Genomic DNA, 23,552 nt, shown 5'->3' on the forward strand with positions numbered 1-23,552 from the left:
AGGCACTGATCAGGGGTGGGGTATAAAAATATTTCAAAGGCATTGAATATCCCTTGGAGCACAGTGAAGTCGATCATTAAGCAGTGGAAGGTATACAGCACCACCCTGAATCTGCTTAGAGCAGGCCATCTTCCCAAACTGAGCAGCCAGGTAAGAAAGGCATTGGTCAGAGAAGCCACCAAGAGGCCAATGACAACTCTGAAAGACCTACAGCGTTCTATGGCTGAGATGGGAGAAACTGTCCAAGTGTCAACAATAGCTGAGGTACTCCACAAATCTGACATGTATGGAAGAGTGGCAAGAAGGAATCCATTTCTGAAAAAAGCCTGTGTAAAATCCTGCTTAGAATTTGCAAAAAGGCATGTGGAAGACTCTGAAAAGATGTGGCAAAAGATTCTGTGGTCCGATGAAACAAAAATTGAACTATTTGGCCTAAATGCAAAGAGTTATGTTTGGCGCAAACCCAACACAGTACATCACCCAGGTAACACCATCCCTACTGTGAAGCATGGTGGTGGTAGCATCATGCTATGGGGATGCTTTTCATCGGCAGGGACTGGGAAGCTTGTCAAGGTAGAGGGCAAAATGGATGGAGCTCAATAAAGGCCAATCCTTGAGGAAAACCTGTTTCAGTCAGCAAAAGATCTAAGATTGGGATGGAGATTAACTTTTCAGCTAGACAATGACCCCAAGCACACAGCCAAAGCGACACTGAAGTGGCTTAAAAACAAGAAAGTGAATGTAAAAGAGTGGCCCAGTCAAAGCCCGAACTTGAGTCCGATTGAGAATCTGTGGCAAGTCTTGAAGATTGCTGTCCACCAATGATCCCCATTCAACTTGACCGAGCTTGAACAATTTTGCCAAGAAGATTGGGTGAATATTGTACGATCCAGATGTGCAAACCTGGTAGAGACTTACCCCAAAAGACAGCTGTAATTGCTGCCAAAAGTATTGACTCAGGGAGGTGAATACTTATATAACGAAGCCATCAGTTTTTTCTATTTTTCATTAACTGTTGTTTCACAATAAAAATTATCTTGCCTCTTTCAGAAGGTTGTGTAAATCAAAGGAAAAAAATCCCATTTAAGTGCATCAAGGTTTCAGACTGCAACACAACAAACTGTGAAAACGTCCATGGGGGGTGAATATTTACTATAGGCAGTGTAAAAAGCCAATTTCACCAAAAGGTACACAAATCACTGTGTTAGAGCAACAGCTGTTATATATCCAGTTTACCTAAAGTTGATGGTGATGCAAACTCTACTGCATCACCATAGTCAATTTGCGGCAAAAACATACAAGCAATAAGCCTCTCTTTTTTTGTTTCCATAATAATATATATAACATGTTCATATCATAGTGATGTTTATAACGTATTCCCATGCCCAACAGACGAGCGTGGAAACATGCATTCATGTCACTCATGCAAACAGGTCTGTTCTGTTCCGTTAATACGGTCCTATTAGCATATGGTAATGCATCGGTAATTAAAAACCTGTCATGCAAATGTATTCTAGGTGGACATTCAACATGCACATAGCACAATCAAATTTGAATTGGGCGAAAGCCCTAATTCATGAGAATGTATCAATATCTGCACAATAATTGTGATACGTTAGTTCCAGTAACTGCGCACCACTGGCTCAAATAGTGTCGGAGTAACAGTCTACTCTGGAGCTGGGTACCTATACAAAGTATATTTTGGCGGGGGGTGGGGGGGTAGCTCCCTCAATGCCTTGACCTAGGTAGAAGCAGTGCTACATGGAGACCTTGGTACCATCTGCAGTACCGTTGCTTATTGTTTAAATAGTTGTCATCGTAATCGGTAATGAGAGCATGACACACCACAGCCAGACACAGATGGAACCCATCAAGTATGCATTACGGGGAGGGGGATGAACAGTAAGCTGTGCTTAATATGCCTCAACGGTTTTCTGATCAATTGTTTGTCCGTGTTATGTTTCGATATTGATGATATTCGCATCAACTGCGATGCAATGTTGAACGTGCAATAGTACAGAATAGTACCCCCACAATGTCAATGTTGCTAATTGTACAGAGACTGTTCATTTATTGAGACTACAATTAACATTTTAGGAACGTATTTAGAATCAATTATTATTCTTACAAAAAAAAATGTCATAATGAAAATGGCATTACTAATGGTGACTGTCCATTCTGCATTCTCTCTTAGCTGTTGTGTGCAGTTGCTATATTGGTAGTGAATGCGCAGACGGTTTTGCGAGGCACAAACAGATTTGCGAATTGCTCAAAAAACTGCTATATTCCAATGTCTCGCAACTGCTTTGTGCCATTTTGGAATATCTCTCATTTTGTGCCCAAGCACAATTTTTTTGCAAGGCACAAATTTAGCATTGGGATTGCGCGAAGATCGAGGATCGGGCCCATGGTGTCTATATTAGTGTAAAACTGAATAGAATTGTGGGACATTGCAGATATAAAATAACACATTGTTTGAATTGTAATTTATTTTATTGTTTTTTTTTTTTAATCTCCAATGGGTGAAAACAACTAATATATATCTTGCACACAAAAAAACAACCAACTGACAAAAATAAATAAATAAATAAATAAAATAATTGTGCAGGAGAAGACATACCCCTTTGTTATTATAATGACCCTGATATTGTATGCTTCGTCAGAGCTTTTCAGTATGCGTGCACAACATATCTGAGAAACAGCTGTTGTTTGTTTTTTGTTAGGTTTTTTTAGAACAGGTGTTCAATGGGGGTCCACAATTATTTATTGATAAATAACAAAACAAGAATACCTACAAGCACATCACATATGTTACTGTCTTTGACATTATGAACATCTATGAAGAACAAAGGGAATAAGTGATGCAGCAGAAGAAAAAAAAAATCACCAACTCCTGAGTTGAAATAAGGCTGGAGTCAGAAGTGAAATTGCCACATTTTCATCTGCACCGTGAAATCAGTCTGCAAACTGAATCTCATCTTTTTCCAATATCAAACTGCAGTCTGCAATCTGATCTTCAAATTTACACAAAAGAATGTATCAAGTTTCTGTGTAATTACTATCTGAAACAAAACCAGCGCTTGACAGTATGAAAATCGTCTTTTGCTGATGCTGTTGCTTTCTGGATCCTTGGATTTTCCAGATTAGGCTTTTTAAGATTAGTTGAATAAGAGGACAGTTTCTCTGTAATGCATTTGCAAACAAACATTAAGCCGGTGTAATTGTATTTTCTCCCATAATCCTTCCTACTTAGCTGGCAGACAGGTAATCGATAGCTTGCTACAGTAAAATCATCCCCTCAGCCACCATATTGTCATGCCTCCATAAGGTCACAACTTGTGACCTCAAAGACTACACAGCTTTAAACGCCAATTGAAATGAATTTGAATTGTGTTTTTTATTTGGAATGAGGGATAAGCCTGAAGTCGAATCTGCATTAGGATTCCCAGTGCTTTATCTGACTGTTCGGGTTCCATCCCCATTTTGGTGGTAAGACTATTTAATGAATGCATCAATGTTTTAACATTCTCTGTAGTGGACTGGGCCACTCAACACTGAGATTGGCACTAAGGCAAAATAGCCCAGTTTAGCAACGATACAGTGGGACTTGTTAAATGTAGTTTAGAAGGAAACAGGTAATACAGTAGTCTCCACATATAAGAACATCTCCTAAGAGAACACCCTTATTCATTCACAATGGATACAGTACTGTTTTGTTAAAATTTAAAATTAAAATAGTTTATTCAGTGTTTTCAAACTCTCATTACGAGTGTCTTGAAGCAGTCTAATTGGTTTATTAAGTTTTTCGAGAACCGCAGTCATATATCACTGACTTGTTTTGTATTCTGATTTCCACGAGTACGCCTCATCACTACAAAATGGGCTGCTGTTTCTCGTGCTACAAAAAGTTGGAAATTGTTCGAGCTCTTAAAAAAAACCTGAATCAGACACAAGTCACTGAGCAATTTGGTATTTCTCGTTCTGGTGAGTTGCTTCACCATTTTGTTAAATAATGTACATGTCTTGTATATTGCTCTGCATTTTCAACATGTGTAGGTGTGCTGTGTTAATTTAATTTGACAGTTACTGTATTATTATAGTTTATTAACATATACTTGCCTATTGCTTTTCTTTTACTTATTTAGTTAATTTCATATGTTGGTGCACAGGCGTCATGACAAGTAATACATGTTTATTTATTGATTCATATTGTGTCTGGTGACTAACTCCGTCTTAAAGAACACTTTAGCTATAAGAACACTTTGCTTCCTCCCGAGGGGTGTTCTCATGCATGGCTCTTTGAATCCATTCCAGTCCAGGTTCTTGGTCCAGTCATTGAGTTGAGGAACCCGAAGCCTTGGTCCAGCCAGGTCTACATTGTTACATTAAACCTAGGTGTTGAATTTAGTAATTATGGACCTTGTTGGAACAAATTGGATTTGAATGAACTGAAAGAGCCACAAATGAGTATCACTGCTTTGCACAATTAGATACGCTGAGCCTTATTAGAGCATTGATGAATCATAAGCAGGAGCTGTGAATACTGTGAACTCTACCTCATATATTCTGTTAGCCCCTTCTGCACCAGTATTAGATTTCAGCAACCCAGTATGTGATATTGAGTATTTGCAAAAAACTAAGGTTAAGCAATATTGGAGTGAATTACTGTATCAATTAAATTGTGTTTTAAAGCAAATAGATTTGGATGAAGTTGTTTAGGGACATTATACACATTTCTGTCACAGTAGTCAACAATATACTAAATACGTTGAGTACAAAGATTGAAACAAACCTACTTGGATATCCATAAATCCATTCAATAAATTAGACAAATGAAAATGGCTAAGAGTTAATTAAGTGGCAGTCCCAATTCATTTCTGTGGTATTATATTCCATTCATATATTTTTTCGAATTGAGCCTTTGTTGGTGGCACACATATTCCAGCTAGCATGGCCTATATACATTTTCAGCTCTTTTCTCTCAGGATAGTTGGGCGTGAATAAAAAGAAAATTGTGAGAGCAATGTCGGCTAGCAGTGGGGAGCCTGCCCCTTCTCTCTATATTCATTTCTCCTCTGAGACCTGACAAGTGTGTCATAACTCACAGCGATTGTGCTAAATTCGAATCTCTCTTCTGCTGGCCTATTTCTGCTGGGCAGGCACAAGAGCTTTCCTACAGCGGGTAGCAATTAAACACCAAGCTCTCGACAGCAGCTCAAATATCAAATATCGTATTGGCACCATTACTCTCTCACATGGACTTTAGTTTGAGTTTTTTTATTTATTTATTTATTTATCTATCTATTTATCTACAGTATTCTGGACAAAGACTCTACTGTACTGAAAAAAATAAATACATTAGAAGGCCATAACTGCTAAAAAGGAAGCATTTAAAAAACTAGTAGTGACCACAGAAAGTGAAGCTGGGAATTCTTTGTATTGTTATGATGGCATAGAAAGACACTCATAATAATTGCCTGTGAGATTGTCTGCAAGACAGAGTTCTGTATATGTTTGGTTCAAAGTACAGTGTGTAGAATACATTGTTGTAATAAAAATCTGCAATTGAATAAAATACTTTCAATAAAATTGTTAGCCTAACAAACCGAGAAACTTTAAAGAACATCATGAGCTGTATTCTTACACTGCCAAGGAATGTCCATACCAAGTTCTATCCAAGCTGTTCCTTTTACGGGATTGAAATCCTGGAAGCGAGATGGTCTCAGCATAGCTCCAGTGGACTTTAGTGTAACCCACAGCATAAAACAAACACATAGTACACAGCAGTGTGCACCTATTCAAGACTATACATATGCATTCAGAGTTTACTGCTTCTTCCTTCCCAATCCTCGGCTCTCCCACTCCAAATGACCAACTGCCTTGTTGGCCTAACAAGGCGTGCTGTCTTAGTGCTGCTGTTTTTATTCACTATTTCAACTGTATGGCCACAGAGGAAAGCATGTATACTGCATTTATATTGCACAGTATTTACAAGCTTGCTTTGCTAGAAGGAAAACATATACTTCTTATTGCATAGCTGGCAAATCCTATTAGGAATCCTAGTCAATCCTAGTGGATTTTGACAGTTGTTGTGTTGGTAGAGAACACAATGCAGAGAGCACACCAGGCATCACCGTTCAGCTGATGCAATATAAAGTAGAGGATCAAGGATTAGACACGTCTTGCTTAGGAAATGCCCCACAGCTCCAGTTCAGGGGGTTGCTTATCCATTCTAGTTGCAAGCCACTGAGTAAGAGGCAGCACCAAATAGTGAACATATATGAAACATCATGTTTCTTTATCTAACGAGTACTAGTGAAAAAAAGGGAGCAGAATGTGCTGGAACCGACGACCACACACACTGCAGGCAAGCATCTTAACCACAACACCACAGAATATTATTATTATTTGTTTATTTAGCAGACAGCTGTATACAAGGTGACTAGGTGACAGAAGGAGACTAGGGGGTGTGAACTATGCATCAGCTGCAGAGTCACTTATGTCTCACCCGAAAGACAGAGCACAAGGAGGTTAAGTGACTAGCTCAAGGTGACACAGTGAGTCAATGAGAGAGCCTGGATTTGAACCCAGCACCTCCAGGTTACAAGCCCTTTTCTTTAATCAAGGCTCCTCTGCATTCAAGCTGTTAACCTCATCTTATCTCACCGACAAAATCCATAATGGCCATACATCACACAACAGTGCACAAGATATAAAAAAAATATTTACTTTATTAATCCATCTGGGGTTTACCATCAAGGTTAGTTAATTTCCATACTTAATGAGGTCCCCTACAATTTTAGCATGCTGGTGTTAAGACCCCAGTGTTTGAGAAGAATCAGTGAGTCGGGAGTTGAAGAATGCAAGTCTGTGTGTGAGTGAGACGGGGGAGGGAGCCAGTGCATTGAAGGAAGCACATTAATATCCAAGCACTGGCTGTGGATCAAAGAGACTTTGCAAGGAACAGAAGATGCAAGATAATTAAGACAGAAGAAATACATGTTCTAAATATCACATCGCTCTGGGGTTTCAGCAGACAGAAGCAGAGAGTTGCGGATTTTGACAGCTGTTGTGTTGGTAGAGAACACAATGCAGAGTGCACAACAGGCATCACCGTTCAGCTGATGCAATATAAAGTAGAGGGTCAAGGATTAGACACGTCTTGCTTAGGAAATGCCCCACAGCTCCAGACAATAGTTCTTGAACTCATTTCTTTCTCTTTTCTTTAATAACAAATTCCTTTACGAATGAATTATTTTCAATATTTCTTGTATTTTTTTGTTTACATTTTATTTAATTACGCCTTCTTTAAATATGGTTAAATGTGGGGGAAACACAGTAGTGCCGTTACTCTTCATACTGAACCAAACTAGGATATTGTCACAACTATCCCAACTACTTTGAATGCCATACGTTTAGATAAAATAAAACAGAAATGTGGCAATGGTTTAGTGGTCTAAAAATACAAGAAATTGTCCAGAAATTATTCTCTGCTGGTGGTTTATTTTTTATAAATGTACATATGTTTTTTTTACAGAAGTATATGTGGTGCCAAATATATAACTTTGATATATTCACTATATATATATATATATATATATAGTGAACAGGCTGGCCGTAGTTCGGGTTCATGCCCCTTTAAAAATGTGACCCAGAGAAGAAAACTTTGTTTTTAGCGCTTACGCGCACTTTAATTCAAAACAGAAATCAAACAAACAAAAACAAACAAACACCTAGCTCCCTCGGAGCACTCACTAAACACATGCAGTCCTTGACTAACACGCAGGACAGCTAAGCTATTTAACTGACATTTAACACCAAAGCAAAACACTTGAATACACGTGTTCATAAAAGCAAACAGACCTTAACGACTTTCAGTTGGGCTGAACGCTGCACAGCAGCAGCTGCCTCGAGCAGACTAGAGAGTCATTCATATATCCTGCACCTGGCTCTAATTTTCAATAATTGCAAGGTGCATGTGATAATTAACCAATTAACAATTACATTAAACAATTAGCTTGGCAGGGAGGCTTTTTAACATCATCCATGCCATGCCCCCTTTCCTGCTACACCCGTTACATATAATATATATATATATATATATATATATATATATATATATATATATATATATATATATATATGATATATAGATATAAACATAGATATATCTATAGATATGAAACATTGATGTATATATATTTTCAACAAAGCATTGATAGAAATATTCACATGTTCAAAAATACAATAAAGAAGTGATATACACAAAAGGGATGTTTTTATTTGTGTTGCTAATTGTCTTGACTTGAAAAATATGGTATGAAAAAAATCCCTAAATAGAAAAAAAAAATGCTTATTTCTGTAGCATTGTTTTTAAACTCTTTCCTTCTATGTCAGTTTGAGTTAAGATCTGAAGAAACAGTCCATGGAGAACTCAGCTGCTTTTTGTGTGTAAGTGTCTATTTAAACAGTGCAGGCTGACAGATCAAACCGCCTGTTTAACCCAAAGATGACATCTCAAAATCAGATCTCTTTTCCCATCGAATCAATGTTCACTTTGCCTGGCCAGGAACTACTTGGCACTGCTTACCACTGGTTTCATGTGCAGTCTACACAACAAAAGTCAAAGATTGTTAGGTTAGAGAGACCGTTTTCTACCAGCGAGTGGCAATCTTAACTCTGACTGACTGACAGAATCCCAATTGAAACCAGTTTGATCTCAGTCTGCCTACTGATAGAAACGAGCAGAACTGATTCCAAATTGCTTAAAATTACATCCCTTTCCTGGGAATGATTTTTTTCTTAAATGCACACATTGCTAAAAAAATAAAATGAAATAAATTGAGACAACCTGACCTCTCTCTCTCTCTCTCTCTCTCTCTCTCTCTCTCTCTCTCTCTCTCTGTCTCTCTCTCTCTCTGTCTCTCTCTCTCTCTCTCTCTCTCTCTCTCTCTTAGGCGTTCCCTCTGGCCCTCGGAACGTGATTTCCATCGTGAATGAGACCTCCATCATCCTGGAGTGGCACCCTCCCCGTGAGGCCGGTGGCCGCGACGACGTCATGTACAACATCATCTGCAAGAAGTGCAGCTCGGACCGCAAGACGTGCTCCCGCTGCGACGAGAACGTGGAGTTTGTGCCGCGCCAGCTGGGCCTCACCGAGACACGCGTCTACATCAGCAGCCTCTGGGCGCACACCCTTTACACCTTCGAGATCCAGGCCGTCAATGGAGTCTCCAACAAGAGCCCCTACCCACCCCAGCACGTCTCTGTCAGCATCACCACCAACCAGGCTGGTGAGTCCCACAACACTTGATGGGTCGTTTTTTGGTGGATGTCCGGTTACTGTTTTTCAAGTTTGTACTCTCTGTATCACTAGAAAATCAATATGGAAAAGCATAGTTTTAGTTTAACTGTCCCTTTATGGACATGACTTCAGACATGAATGGGGTACATACAATGGCTCTCACACAGTCAGCGGTCACCTTTCATAGGACATATTAAATGTTTGACCCTAATTAAAAGTGTTAACAATAGCAAAAAAACTGTACTAGCAGAGCTTGATAGTAACCAAGTGATATTCACTCCCATTATATTCTGGCTCAGATATTTCAGTGTGGAGGGTGATATTAACAGGAGTGATATTAGGCAGGTTTGGCTGTATTGTGAACAAATGTACACTGTTCCACCACTAGAGAGAGCTATGATGCTTAATGATGCCATCTAGTGAGAGTTTAGGGAATCAATTGTGTGACATATGTGGAACAAATCATATAAAAACAAAACACATATTATGTAATCTTTAAAGCTTGTTCAGCTGCATTAGAGACGCTCTTTGAGGAAATATTGCCATCGTCAATGTTTCTCTCTCGGTTACTCCGTCTTTCTCTATATTCATCCCATCCATCTTTTGAACAGCTTTCCAGACCCTGCCAGATTGTGAGGTCTAGGAGAGCTGTGAGTGCTTATTAAATGAGATAAAGTGGAAAGTGACCTCATGCTTTTGGGGGGAAAAAGACCTTGTTTTAGACATGACTCACAGCGACTTGTGACACACACAGAGGGGGTGAGATCACTTGGGGATGTTGCAGTAATGTTGATGGGAAACCAAGCAAGGCAGCAAGGGCAGCATGTTTCAATTTTGAAATGAATGGTGAGATCTTTTAAAAATCTAATGTGGTTCATTACTTATATGCAGGATCAATTGGGACTGTTGGGAGTGCTGTTTACTGTAACTTCTTAGAAGGGTGTGGCAAAGTGGTTTGAGTGTACAGGTGCTGGAGTGATGCGGTGCATAATTAAAAGACAGAGATTTCTAATATGGTATCAGGTATCACTTTTAACAGAAATGTTTGTTAAAACATGGGCTACTTACAAAACTACACATTCAAGACCAACATAACAAGTGGAGTGTAGGACATGTACGATTCATGGAATTATATCATGAGCTATACCCAACTGCACGAGTTCAGTAGTAAGTCATTGCCAATGCCAGTCTTATTCCTGCTAAATTTAGATTCTGCAGTGTGTCAATTAGTGCTCATTGAGATTCAGAGTTATCTTAACAGCACATTGCCATCAAATTAAAAGATGTTTAGGGGCAATTAAGTCAGATGGCACAAAAACTGTTTAATTATAACCAAACCTGTTAAAGTGGCAAACAAATGTGAATTAAGATTACCCAGTGCTTCTCTACCAAAAAGGAGTTGGTTCATTCTATATCAAGAGGGGTGTGGATAGAAACTACCATGACAATATTGGGGGGGGGGTTGTCTCTGCTCCCACTGCAGTAGTGCTAAACGATTCACTTAGGAATTATCTGAGCTTATGCTGTTGGTAATTGCATTTCAATAAAAAAAGGTGAAGAGAATTGCTGTTATTTGTTACATTTTTAGCTTAGCAGAGCTAGAAAGTGTTCCAAACCTCAAACCATTGATTTTTAAAACCTGCAGTATCTGTATGAAACATGTTTTAATCACTATGAAGCTTTATTTAGTCCATCAAACATTCATTTAAAACCTCATGCTCGTTGGGTTGAATTGCTGTGCTGTTGTCTAAACGGTGCCATATCAGAATACTAGATAGATCCTGGACTAGGTTCATGGCTGTTTGGTTTCTATGTGACTGGGGTAAGCAAGCGAAAAACAAACAAACAAACAAAAACAATCAAATTTCCGGGGTAGGGAGAGCTTTAGTCACAAACCTGTTTTTTTGTGGGGATGCAGAGGTTACCCTGGTGTATCAGAAGTACTTATAATTTTGACAGGTTTCTGGAGATATTTTATATCCACAGCAAGTTGCGCATTAAACAATTCTACTGGCATGTTTACGAATGGTGCTAATTTGGTTCGTCTGGTGCTGTACTGTTCTGTACTGTACACAATCTATCTATAAACCTTCACAATCCCTTTGTTGTGAATTGAGTGCACCTGAAATCTAAAACACATTCAAGCTTTTCATGTCATATGTTTAACCACCCCCATCCTGACCTGAAAACCCCTTCCTGCCAAATTTAGAAAACTACTGTGAATTAAACAAAAAGCAGCTTTGATCATTCTAAAGCGCTCTAATATTTGCATTTGTTTTGATAGCCCCCCCTAGTGAAATTAATTTAATCAACAATTTTATAGTTAGCTAAAAACATTAAAGTGACTGGTTTGTAATACAATATAAGCACTTTTGATTTAAGCTTTCATGATCCACAGTTTTAGTAGAGATAAATCAAAATAATAAAAACAAATCCAAACTCAAACTAAATTCTTTAGTTTTACAAATATATATTAGAATTTAAGAATTTTCAGCCATTTGTTGCAAGCCATGCTTTCAGATAGTGTTGTAGGGTGAAATTGTCTCAATGGTTTCTTTCCTGTCATTAAACAACCAGCTGCTTCCCTTGTTGCCTGATATGCTTTCAGCCAGTAACATGAACCAGAAGGAATTGAAACTTGAAATGACAGTGACCGCGGAAGTGTAACATACATCCTGAGAATAAGGCTTAGAAACTGAGAACTTTCTTTAACCCTGTGAGATTGCAGATATCATGTAATTAAATGAAAATGTTTTTTTTTTATAAGATGCTTCCTTCAAAACTGCACATTTGAGACAAGTGTAGCTAATGGATGTACAGAACAAAGATTTATGGAATTGTTTTGTTAGCTACAATTACGTTAAGGGGTTTACATTGATTCCAGTTGGGCTTGGATGAGACTTTGTCTCTCCATGGACATTCAACATAATCTTACCTTTCAATCAAGTTGAGTGGAAATATCTACTTTAAGCTCTTCAGAGATTCAGCTTCTGTGACCCTTTTTAAAAAAATAGATCAATACTGTATATAATGGCTGGCAGGTCCTACATCTACAATATTAACAGACAAGGTAAGTCAACTTTCCCCTTAGTTGTTTGAATTCACTTCAAAACCCAGCAGCTGTTGGAACTAATGAGGATATTACCGATGTCTACTTTTTTGCTAAAAACCCTGAACGATCAATAAAGGCTCTTATGGACCTTGAAGTAGGGGCAATGGCACTTTGTGCGAAAAACCCGGTTTGGACGGTCAAGAAAGCTCTTATGAACTGCCGACCTTGAAGCACTAACGAAACAACTAAGGCCTTGGGGTTGATACTATAAAGAGCTGTGAGATAATTGCCGAAATTCATGAAGCTTCGGCAGTTAATAACTGAAGATGTCGGGACGATGAAGCACTATAAAAAAAATCACGTCAATGGTTTACCATAAAAAGTCACAATCTCATAGTAGAGCACGGTTTTTCCACAGTTCAGGAGAGTCACAAGTCCTCGTTCGAAAAGTGCGTAAACTTTTAGTTCGTTACACAATCTATGTGTGCAGACTAATGTGTACAGTATATATATATATATATATATATATATATATATATATATATATATATATATATATATATATATATATATATATATATATATATACATACATATACACAGCTCTGGAAATAATTAAGAGACCACTGCAGAATTATCAGTTTCTCTGGTTTTACTATTTATAGGTATGTATTTGGGTAAAATGAACATTTTTGTTTTATTCTATAAACTACTGACAACATTTCTCCCAAATTCCAAATAAAAATATTGTCATTTAGAGCATTTATTTGCAGAAAATGAGAACTGGTCAAAATAACAAAAAAGATGCAGTGTTGTCAGACCTCGAATAATGCAAAGAAAATAAGTTCACATTCATTTTTAAACAACACAATACTAATGTTTTCACTTAGGAAGAGTTCAGAAATCAGTATTTGGTGGAATAACCCTGATTTTCAATCACAGCTTTCATGCGTCTTGGCATGCTCTCCACCAGTTTTTCACATTGATGTTGGGTGACTTTATGCCACTCTTGGCACAAAAATTCAAGCAGCTCGGCTTTGTTTGACATTCCAGAGGTTTTCAATGGGGTTCAGGTCTGGAGATTGGGCTGGACATGACAGGGTCTTGATCTGGTGGTCCTCCATCCACACCTTGATTGACCTGGCTGTGTGGCATGGAGCATTGTCCTGATGGACAAACCAATCCTTAGAGTTGGGGAACATTGTCAGAGCAGAAGGAAGCAAGCTTTCTTCCAGGACAACCTTGTACTTGGCTTGATTCATGCGCCCTTCACAAAGACAAATCTGCCCGATTCCAGCCTTGCTGAAGCGCCCCCAGATGAGTCCAATTTTCAGCTTTGCCCAACACCTGGTCGTCTAATGGTCAGACGGAGACCTGGAGAGGCCTACAAGCCACAGTGTCTTGCACCCACTGTGAAATGTGGTGGAGGATCGGTGATGATCTGGGGGTGCTTCAGCAAGGTTGGAATTTTTGTGCCAGGACTGGCATAAAGTCAACCAACATCAATGTGAAAGACTGGTGGAGAGCATGCCAAGACGCATGAAAGCTGTGCTTGAAAATCAGGGTTATTCCACCAAATACTGATTTCTGAACTCTTCCTAAGTTAAAACATTAGTATTGTGTTGTTTAAAAATGAATATGAACTTATTTTCTTTGCATTATTCGAGGTCTGACAACACTGCATCTTTTTTGTTATTTTGACCAGTTGTCATTTTCTGCAAATAAATGCTCTAAATGACAATATTTTTATTTGGAATTTGGGAGAAATGTTGTCAGTAGTTTATAGAATAAAACAAAAATGTTCATTTTACCCAAATACATACCTATAAATAGTAAAACCAGAGAAACTGATAATTTTGCAGTGGTCTCTTAATTTTTTCCAGAGCTGTATGTATATATATATATATATATCATATATAGAATATATATAATAGTATTATATATATATTATATATATATATATATCAACTTAAAAGCTAAAGAGCAGCTCCTGAACTTTTTGTCAAAACAACTTAACACAGACTTAACAAAATCTAAAATAATTGCAATGAAAGCCACCCGAACGACTGTAAACATCATTGAAAGACAAGAGGCTAGTACAATGAAATGTGAATCTCTTTCAGAATACTCATGTAGCTGACTCTTAAAATACTGTAGAGCCATTGGACACCTCTCTCCATGCAGAGCCCAGAAAATAAGTCCTTGGTTTCTACAGTTAGTTAGATAATAATCCATTTCAACATTCTTAACAAATGCCTGACCAATTTCAATCCAGCTGCGTAATTTAAAATAAAAAATCAAGCACATAGTTCCTGATACACATTGAACATCAATTGCTGAAACAATCTCATTTGACAGGAAAAGTGCAGGACTTGACTGACAGCAGTGAAAGGGAGAGTATCTCTATTGCTAACAGTTCAGACAGCAATTAGGTAGACACTTTAATTTGTTCTACAAAAGCCCTCTTCGTTGTTGCAGAGTAATTGCCCCCATTAAGCTTTCTTCAGCCGACTACTGTCATTGTCTCTATTGTAGGGGCTTATTTTGTCAGTGGCTTTGATCTTAAGATGGAAATGAGAGGTTTAGAGAGGTTTAAACTGGTCCAGCTAGCTGCCTACAGGTCAGGCGTGCAGTGCCTCCTTTAAAGTGGCGTGATAGAAGTCTGAAAAGAAAACTGACATTGGAAAACTATACAAGTCACCTGTCAGTCAGTTTGAGAGACTGAAAAGGGCAAACAGAGACTGTCCTTTCTATCTAGCACTTCCCACGGTGTTTATTATTATTTTTTTTATTAGTTTATTTGGCAGAAGCCTTTATCCAATGCGACTTAGAGGTGTTACAGGGCAATACAAGATTACAGTACAAAAACAATATTTAAATACAGTGTAGTTTACAATAAGTGGCCCTGTGAAAATCTTTAAAATTCACGGCAGTGTTATGGGTAAAGTATCGTATTTTGTGGAATGTGCAAACAATTTTATAAATTATGTGTACTGATTATATTTTTTAAACATCAAATATACAGATAAATGCACTGACATCATCAAAATCAACATCAAAGTTATTCAAGCTTGACAATACTTTACAATAGCTTGTGAAACAATGTTGTAATTAACAGCCTGTAGGTAAAGTGTATCTGCAAGGACAGCTTTCAGTTCTGGTTTACGTTTTGCAAAACAAATACAATGTGTAACCCATACTGATCTTGGGCATCAGTCGACCCGTCAGTGACCATTGACAAGCACCCAGACTGTTTTATCAATTCCATAACCTCCTGCTTGCGATACTCGGCAACTTTAGATAAGTATTAATGCCTCAGTTGGGCTGATGAAGAAATCACTCCACCGTTTGCTACACTCTGTCTGAAGAATTTACTTAACTTTTGGTTGTCCAATTTTTCAAGAGGGATCTTTGCACAAGCAAACGCCTCTGTCAGGTAAAAATGTAATGTGTTTCGTGCTTCTTGGTTTTCAGTGGACTTTTGGAACATGGAAGTCACCATTTTTTGTTTCTTTGCAAGTAAAACAGTTGCTTTATTGCTCTGGATTCCTGCCTTTCTCTTTCGGTGAATACTTGAATCTAAATGCCTGTCAACAGAAGATTCTCAGCAGTGATCTACAGTAACATTGCAGGACGTACAGAAGAGCTTACCCCCATTCTCTCTGTAACACTCCTGCTGTATACTGCATTACGTGATCTGCTGCAGACACATTTTTAGCCTTTTTCGAGACATCTATTTTCTTGTTTACAGTGTGTAGTATTTTAATTTCACGCCTAGATTACATATAGTCACATGACCTAATCACTGCACAGCACTGTGTGCACGGTGAATAATACACGCAGGCACACAGCAGAGCTGTACAGTTATGTTAATGTGATTTTTTTTGTATAAAATACAAACAATAATTATGAAATCATTTTATCAAGAATATTGTAAAAATCGCGGTGTTGGGCTAATTCCACAATTTCCACTCCCAGCCACACAGCCTTAAATATGAGATAAAGTTAGGATTATGACAATTTGTATCTAGAATGACATGATAGTCATGGAATGGTGCAAGGATAGTGCATCAGCTGAGCATCCAGTAACATGCTTAGGTTAGGTAAGTCCAGTGCATAGTAGGAGGGGTAGATCAATAGATCTACAAGTGCAGTCTAAACAGGTGGGTCTTGAGGTGGCAGCGGATAGCAGTGAAAGATGTAGCAGTCCTGGATTTCTCCGGTAGCTGGTTCCACCACAGAGGAGCTAGGGAAGAGAAGGAGCAGGCACGGGAGGATGGAGAGTGGAGGGAAGGCATAACCAGTTGAAGCAGAGGGGTAGCATTAGAGTAGCAAGGTTGGGAGAAAACAAGATGAGCAGCAGAATTTTAAATAAGCTGAAGTGGGCAGATAGCCAAAGCAGGGAGACCAGCAAGTAGAGGTTAAATTAATAGAGTACAATCTGTAGAGTACAAGAACTTGGACCAAAAGTTGAGTGGAATAAGCAGTAAGAAAAGGACGGATTCGGTAGATGTTGCTAGGAAAAAAGCCACAAGTGCGTGTCAGGGAGGAAAGGATGGGTCAAGAGTAATACCTAGGTTTTTAGTAGGAGATGGAGAAAGAGTGATAGAGTTAAGGGAGACTGAGATGGAGAGGTCAGAGGAGGGTGAGGAAGCAGAAGGAAATTAGAAAAAATCAGACTTAGAAAGGTTGATTTTGTGGTAATGTGACAGTCTGAGATACGGAAGATGATGTGGGAGACAAAGGAGGGAAAGGAGAAAGATCTGGGCATTGTCAATGTAAAGAGGAGATGACAGTACCATCCCAAGAAGGTGTAGAGTGAGAGGAGGGGCCCAGGACAGATCCTTGAGGTACCTGTAGAGAGGAAGCGAGGAGAATAGAGAGAACCACACCAGGAAACCTGGGAGGAACTGTTAGAGAGATAGGAGGGAAACCAGGTAAGAGAGAGGAGTGGAGAATAGCATGATTAACAGAGTCAAAAGCAGAGGGTTAGGGTTAGGACAAAAGCTGTTCAATATAAGAGAATAGAGGCCAGTAATAATAATGCTAGTGTAAAAAAAAAAAAAAAAAAAAGATTATTACTCCTTTAACCATATGTCCCTAGAAGGAATGATTATAAATTGTGCATGTATCCAACAACTTTCTATTTTAACGCTTGTGGTTTAATATCCATAAATCTCAAATTAAAACCCAATATATCAACAGATTTGAAACAGTTTCAAAACAGGACATAAAATTAAAAGGTTTATAATTAAAAATAACATTTATAACGTCTATCTTAGATGTCTTTTCAGTAATGAGTTGTTTGTCTCAGTCGGCATCTGATGTGCCTTGCAGCTGCACGCATACGCACACAGGCACAGACATACAGCGGGGCAAAAAACATTCCAGAAGTATTTTTTTTAAAAGCGTATATAAAGTTTTTAATAATAACATGAACAAATAAAAAAGCGACTAGTTAGTCCCAGTTCTTAGCTTTCGGATGAGTTATACTTTTGGGCTTGTAGAACAGGAAATGCAATTTTCCATTGAACCCACAAAATGGCGGAGTCAAAAATGAAACACAAATAAAAAAGCCACTCCTACCGCAACCCTAAACCAATTACATGGGGATAGTCCCATTGAAAAAACAAGACAGTTGATTGGACGGCTGAGATATATCATGCTTTGTCATCGTAACAAAAGTTACGAAATTAGAGCGCGTCGACAGGGTTAAAAGTCTTCCCAAATGAGAAATATACGGGCTAATCAGTGGACTTAGTGGAATCTGGGTGTGTCGTGGCTCCATTCATGTGGACTGTTGTGCTGTCCTGTTGCCTGGCGCACCAGTGGGACTCCAGGATGAAAACCCCATCTCTTCCCACATAGGCATTATGGCATCCTTTGACCTTGTTAATGAAGCCTTACCCACACCCTATCCCTTTTTCTGGGTTCGAAAAAAGCAATAAAACTAGAAACATGTGGCTACATTCAGTAATTAAAATGGACAACATTCTTGGAACATTTGAGGAATTGTGGAGATGAAAAGAAAACCAAAAAACAACAAACTGAAAATTCAATTTGGATTGAAAATGCTGTTCTGAGTATGTATCTACGGAGCAGTTTGATTAAGGGATAATGTCCTTTTTGGCCGAGCAGCTTTTCTACACCAGTTAACTGCAGTTTGTGAATTTAGACATGATGCTGAGACTAGTTTTGGCAATGGGACATAAAATCCAACTAAAGATTAGGTTCAGATATGGGAACCAAACTGTCAAACTAGAAAACAATTACATTGTAATAAGACATATTAAGTGGTACAGCTCTTCCTCTTAATGCTATCAAATTAAAATGTCTGTGGTGCCTGTCAATCTATCTTAAGTACATGTGGCACACTTACAAGACAGGAAGTCTTGAAAGCCACTCATCCTATTGTGCTGATTCATGGTTAGAACATTCTTGAAAGAACCTGGGGATGTATGTATTCAAATGATATTTTCTTCATAGTGTTTTATGTTTTGGCTGTGACTTCAGGAGCTGCTCTTCAGTTACAGTTCCCTGTGATAGTCACATTAAATGTAGGTTAGATCAGACATAGAATCAAGCCTACTTTTTCATTAAAGTGATTGTAACTTTATTAGGATCTGTCTGTCCTCTTGGATTTGACATTGACATTCTTACAAAATAATTCCATATTGACGTGCCCTTCCATGTGTTCCATAGGTCTCAAATGTGCAGTTCTGAAAGAAACACATGTTTTATTTATTTATTTTTATTTTAAAGGTTAAGGAAACCTCTGATATAAATGCTTTCAGATATTGTTGAAATTCTCCACATACCTCCAATTGCTCCTGTCAGAAAACAGCTAGCTGTTTCCCCTACTGACTGACATGCTATATGACCCAGACGACACAGCTGAGGTGAAATGACCCTGGGAGTGTAATTATAACATATTTCTGTGACCCAGACACAGAACACTGAAGCTTCCCTGAACATAGATCATGTTTTAAAATGGAAGTACATTTTATTTATTTTTATTATTTATTTATTTATTTATTTATTTATGTATTTGTTATTTGTCCTAACAGGATGGCGTGTGTGGTGACTTCAGACCCGGAAGAAACACTCAGTACTGCCAGGTGAAATGTGTATTGCGCTGTTGGGCAGTTTAATCAATAAACAGAAAATAAAATGTTCAACAAACGAAAAACACTTTGTAAAATAAAACGGCACAGTAGCCAAAATGAACAGACAAACAAAACGTACTAACACCAAACAGATAGACAAACGAGTGGACGAACAGACAGAAACGGTGAGTTTAAATCAATTATATACTTTAGTTTTTACTTTCTCCTTCTCCACACCTGTTCTCCACTCACCGAACACACAACCCTGAGTGAAAACATGCTGCTTTTATGCAGCTGTACTGAGACTCGATTGCTAATCAATCATTCAATTGGAGTCTCGGTACAACTGCGCGTGACTTTACTTAGTGCTCACATATTATTACATTTTACCTGCACGTGATGTGCAGTGCAATCCTCGTGCCTAAATACAAATATACATTTTAAATCACTCGTGTGCATAACCCACGTGATGTTTGTATGTCAATTTAGGGCACACCGTAGTTGTACACCATGTGGTTGCAACATACAACACAAATAAATAGCCCAGGGGCGGGGCACTTTGCCAGACTATTGCATTTATATAACACTTTTTATACAAAAGTATCGCAAAGCACTGTACAGCACACAGCAGAAAATGTCGTGTGTCGTCTTGGTTTTTTTGTATAGCATCTTACTCATACAACTGCCAGTCAGACCATTTAAATAACAGTATACACATAATAAAAGCAGCCATTTTAAAGTTACATTGAAGTCCATTTTACGTCGGTCCTACTAAATTTCAATGTACGCACTACAGGTAAAATATTTTCACGCAAAAAAAACTGTAACGGTCCCAGCTTCCCTGATAAACAAAGGCAGAGCATTCCAGAATTTAGGAGCTCTACAAGAAAAAGCCCTACCTCTCGTGTTGCTTTTGTTGACCATACGAATAACCAGCAGCCTTGCATCCTGTTATCCCAGAGTGCGGTTTGGAAGATACGGGGTCAGTAACTCCAACAAATAACTAGGTGCTAATCTATTCAGGGCCTTGTAAATTAACAGCAAAATCTTAAAATCAATTCTATACTGCACAGGGAGCCAGTGTAAAGAGGCCAAAACAGGGGTAATATACTCACTTTTGATAGAAATTCCTGCCTTTAGGGAAAAATATAGCATGTGTTTGTTTCAAAACTGCACCTTCATTCAAAACTGCACAAACAGACCTATGTAGCTAATGGAAGTGCAAAATATGTACGATGTATGGAATTATTTGTTTAGCTACAATTACTATAATAAATACACTTGTATTATTAATATTAGACCCTGGTGTTTCAGGAGACCTGTGATATGAGAATACCAGTAATGGAAATGTATAAAACTTGCCTTTAAGGTGATGACTGGGTGCTGATTGCTTCAGTGGCTTGCATGTGTAGATTAATGGGAAAGAGCCGAGTTGTTTCTATGCAAGCTCTTCATTGATTCAAAATGTGGCACTGGCACTAATTTCTGTTGGAAGTTTATTAGGATGTGTGCATATTTCAGTGGTCTCTCCCAGATCATATGATGGAAAATGTGGTTAACCAGAAGGGACAACACAAATTAGCATGACTACTTCAAGCTTTAAAACCCATTACACTGGATATAGTAAATATAATTCAGTTATGGTGATCTCCAGCTAGGCTTTCATTAACAGAATGCTGACTTCTTTGTACTGGAAAAGTTGCAAAAAGCGCTCTGAAATTCGTTCAACCTCACAGACCTTTCACAGATTAGTAGATGTTAAAATGCATACAAGTATTGACGGATATGCAGGGTGTTCTCGTTTTTTATTATTATTTTTGAAACGCTTGCGATTAAGCAGAAGACTACACACAGGTGAAAACTGCATATGTAGATCACACTTCTGTGTAAATGTCTCTCACTGTGCATAATCCGTGACATGTTTCAGTAATGAAGAGTCAAACAGCTGCATCTTCCTGTTCCAAGTGGGTTTTAGTCATGACGGCAGATCTGACACATTTGATGAAGTGCTGTAGGAATGCTCCATTGGCAGGTGCTTCTTTAGCCAATTACTGAAGATTTCCATTCTGCAGAACGACACATATACTGCCAGGCCACTTTACTAAGACCTGTCTAGCATTGACATTGCCCTGTACTAGCGATGCAAATTAGTTTGATTGTGTGATGTGATCACTGCAGCACTATGAATCTGTCATAGTTTACTTAAGCATTGGTGCTGACCATGCCTACCCAACTTTCATGACATGACAGAGACTTCAAGCATCACAACCCCTGTGCACATGTTTGGGGTGAATTTTAACCACACACTCATCTACCTCAATGCATCAAAAAAATATGAATGGCTGAAGCATTTAACAGCCAAGACTCCTTCCAGGACCTTGTGGAGTCTAAGCCATGTTGTGTCAAACTGGGATAAAGGGCAAATGGTGACCCAACACCTACATCAAGTAAATAAATCAATAAAGTTACAAAACATGCTTAGACTTTTGGAGTTACAACCATGACATATTATTCTGTTCGACTCTTATAGTTCACTAATTCCAAACAAGTTTTGTCATACAGTAAAGCAGAAGAAAGACGTACAATGTCACCTACAGTGACCCACAGTATTTCTGAATTGCTTTCACTTTGTATAACAAAATGTTAAACACGGGTTCCAGCTTTTTTTTTTTTAAATCAGAATTAAACCTACTGTACTACTTCCTTCACGTGAAGCTTCGAGGCTTTCCAGTTTCCATCTGAAAGTAGGTTTCCATCTCAAACCCTGACAAGCACTGCATCAATAATATGTGTGTGGTGTCACTTTGATAGGAGTTAGTGATCCATCTTTGCATGTGTTTTATAGCAGAGAGGGGGCACAGAGAGCTACCGTAGGGCTGTTGGAATCCTGAATTAATTTGCTGTTCTCCTCGTAGGCCAGGGATGGAAGGAAAGGTCTGTAACGCACACTAGTGCTAATGTACCTGTTTATTACCAGAGAGGCCCAGCAGTACTGAGTGCTAGCCTAGACTCCACTGTAATTGCCACTGACATTTCTGGGAAGAGAATCAATTAGGCAGATTAAAAGCTTTCAGTGCAAATGGAAAGTGGCAAGTTTACAACTTTCAGCAGGGGCCTGCAGCCACCTTTTTTATACATGTTCAATAATAAGCACCTCCAAGACCAACCAAAACTATGGCTAGCTAACCTTTATCTGAAATAAAAGTTAAGTAGGACACATTTTATTACCCCAACTGGGGTTACCTGGGTGGCAGGGATTCAGGGGTGAGGTACATCAAAAGAACAGCTTATCCAAATATGATTAAAAAAAAAAGACATTCACGGAGAACTGTAAATGGAACCAATAGCACGTAATATCACTTCACTGTCTTGTGTTTTGTTGGTGTGTGTAAAAACCTGGACTTTTGGGTGTGGGTCAAACCCAGGGATTACAAATACGAGTGATACACGCCGCTGTATCACTTCAACATTTATTATTTAAAGGTGTTTGCCTTCAGGATCTGGACATTGTCTTTAATTAATAATACACCCTTGCACCTGAAAGCAATTGTCTGCACGATTAATCTGCTCTGCACTGCACTCACCTGTATTTGCTCACCACTTTGCCACAGTATTTACAGCTATGGTGAGGACGTGTGTTACTAACTTTAATTATTGTATGTTTCCAATCAAGTCGGATGCAGTGACCACAAAACAAGATCCCTAGACTTGGCTCTTACAACAACTTAAGTGTCTCCCTACTATTTGGTTTGAATCACTGTGGTTTGGAGAAAAGTCTTAAAATAGCGTAGACAGCAGCAAACCAGCCTGCTTCCTCAAGCATCCTCGGTATCTGCCGACTGAGACCTCAGGCCTTTGGGCAATGAATGGGCTGTGTGCTACAGTTCCAGTGCATGTCCAATCCCTTAAAACATTAATGCAGGAATTTAGTCCATTTTACCCTGAGAAATGTGCTATGCTTATCTAAAAATGAATGAAAGGCATATTTTATTGTAACAGGAAAATTCTTGAATCAACCGCTTTAGAGGAGGAACTGTATTCTGCTTGCCTAGTGTGATTTATTGGAGGCTGGAATTAACAGATAACCACA

The 23,552-nt window shown here is 38.5% G+C and overlaps 1 protein-coding gene across 4 annotated transcripts in view; it reads left to right on the plus strand.

The window, feature by feature from the left end:
* Window positions 1–23,552, plus strand: part of LOC121323239 (ephrin type-B receptor 1-like) — a 275,028-nt gene that overhangs the window by 169,283 nt on the left and 82,193 nt on the right. For all 4 annotated transcript variants that reach the window (XM_041264173.1, XM_041264174.1, XM_041264175.1 and 1 more), the window contains exon 5: window positions 8,958–9,293. In XM_041264173.1, coding sequence (XP_041120107.1) covers window positions 8,958–9,293 — 336 coding nt within the window. The remainder of the gene's footprint in view (window positions 1–8,957; window positions 9,294–23,552) is intronic.

The sequence above is a fragment of the Polyodon spathula genome, chromosome 11 (genome assembly GCF_017654505.1).
Source record: "Polyodon spathula isolate WHYD16114869_AA chromosome 11, ASM1765450v1, whole genome shotgun sequence".
Classification (NCBI taxonomy): Eukaryota; Metazoa; Chordata; class Actinopteri; order Acipenseriformes; family Polyodontidae; genus Polyodon; species Polyodon spathula.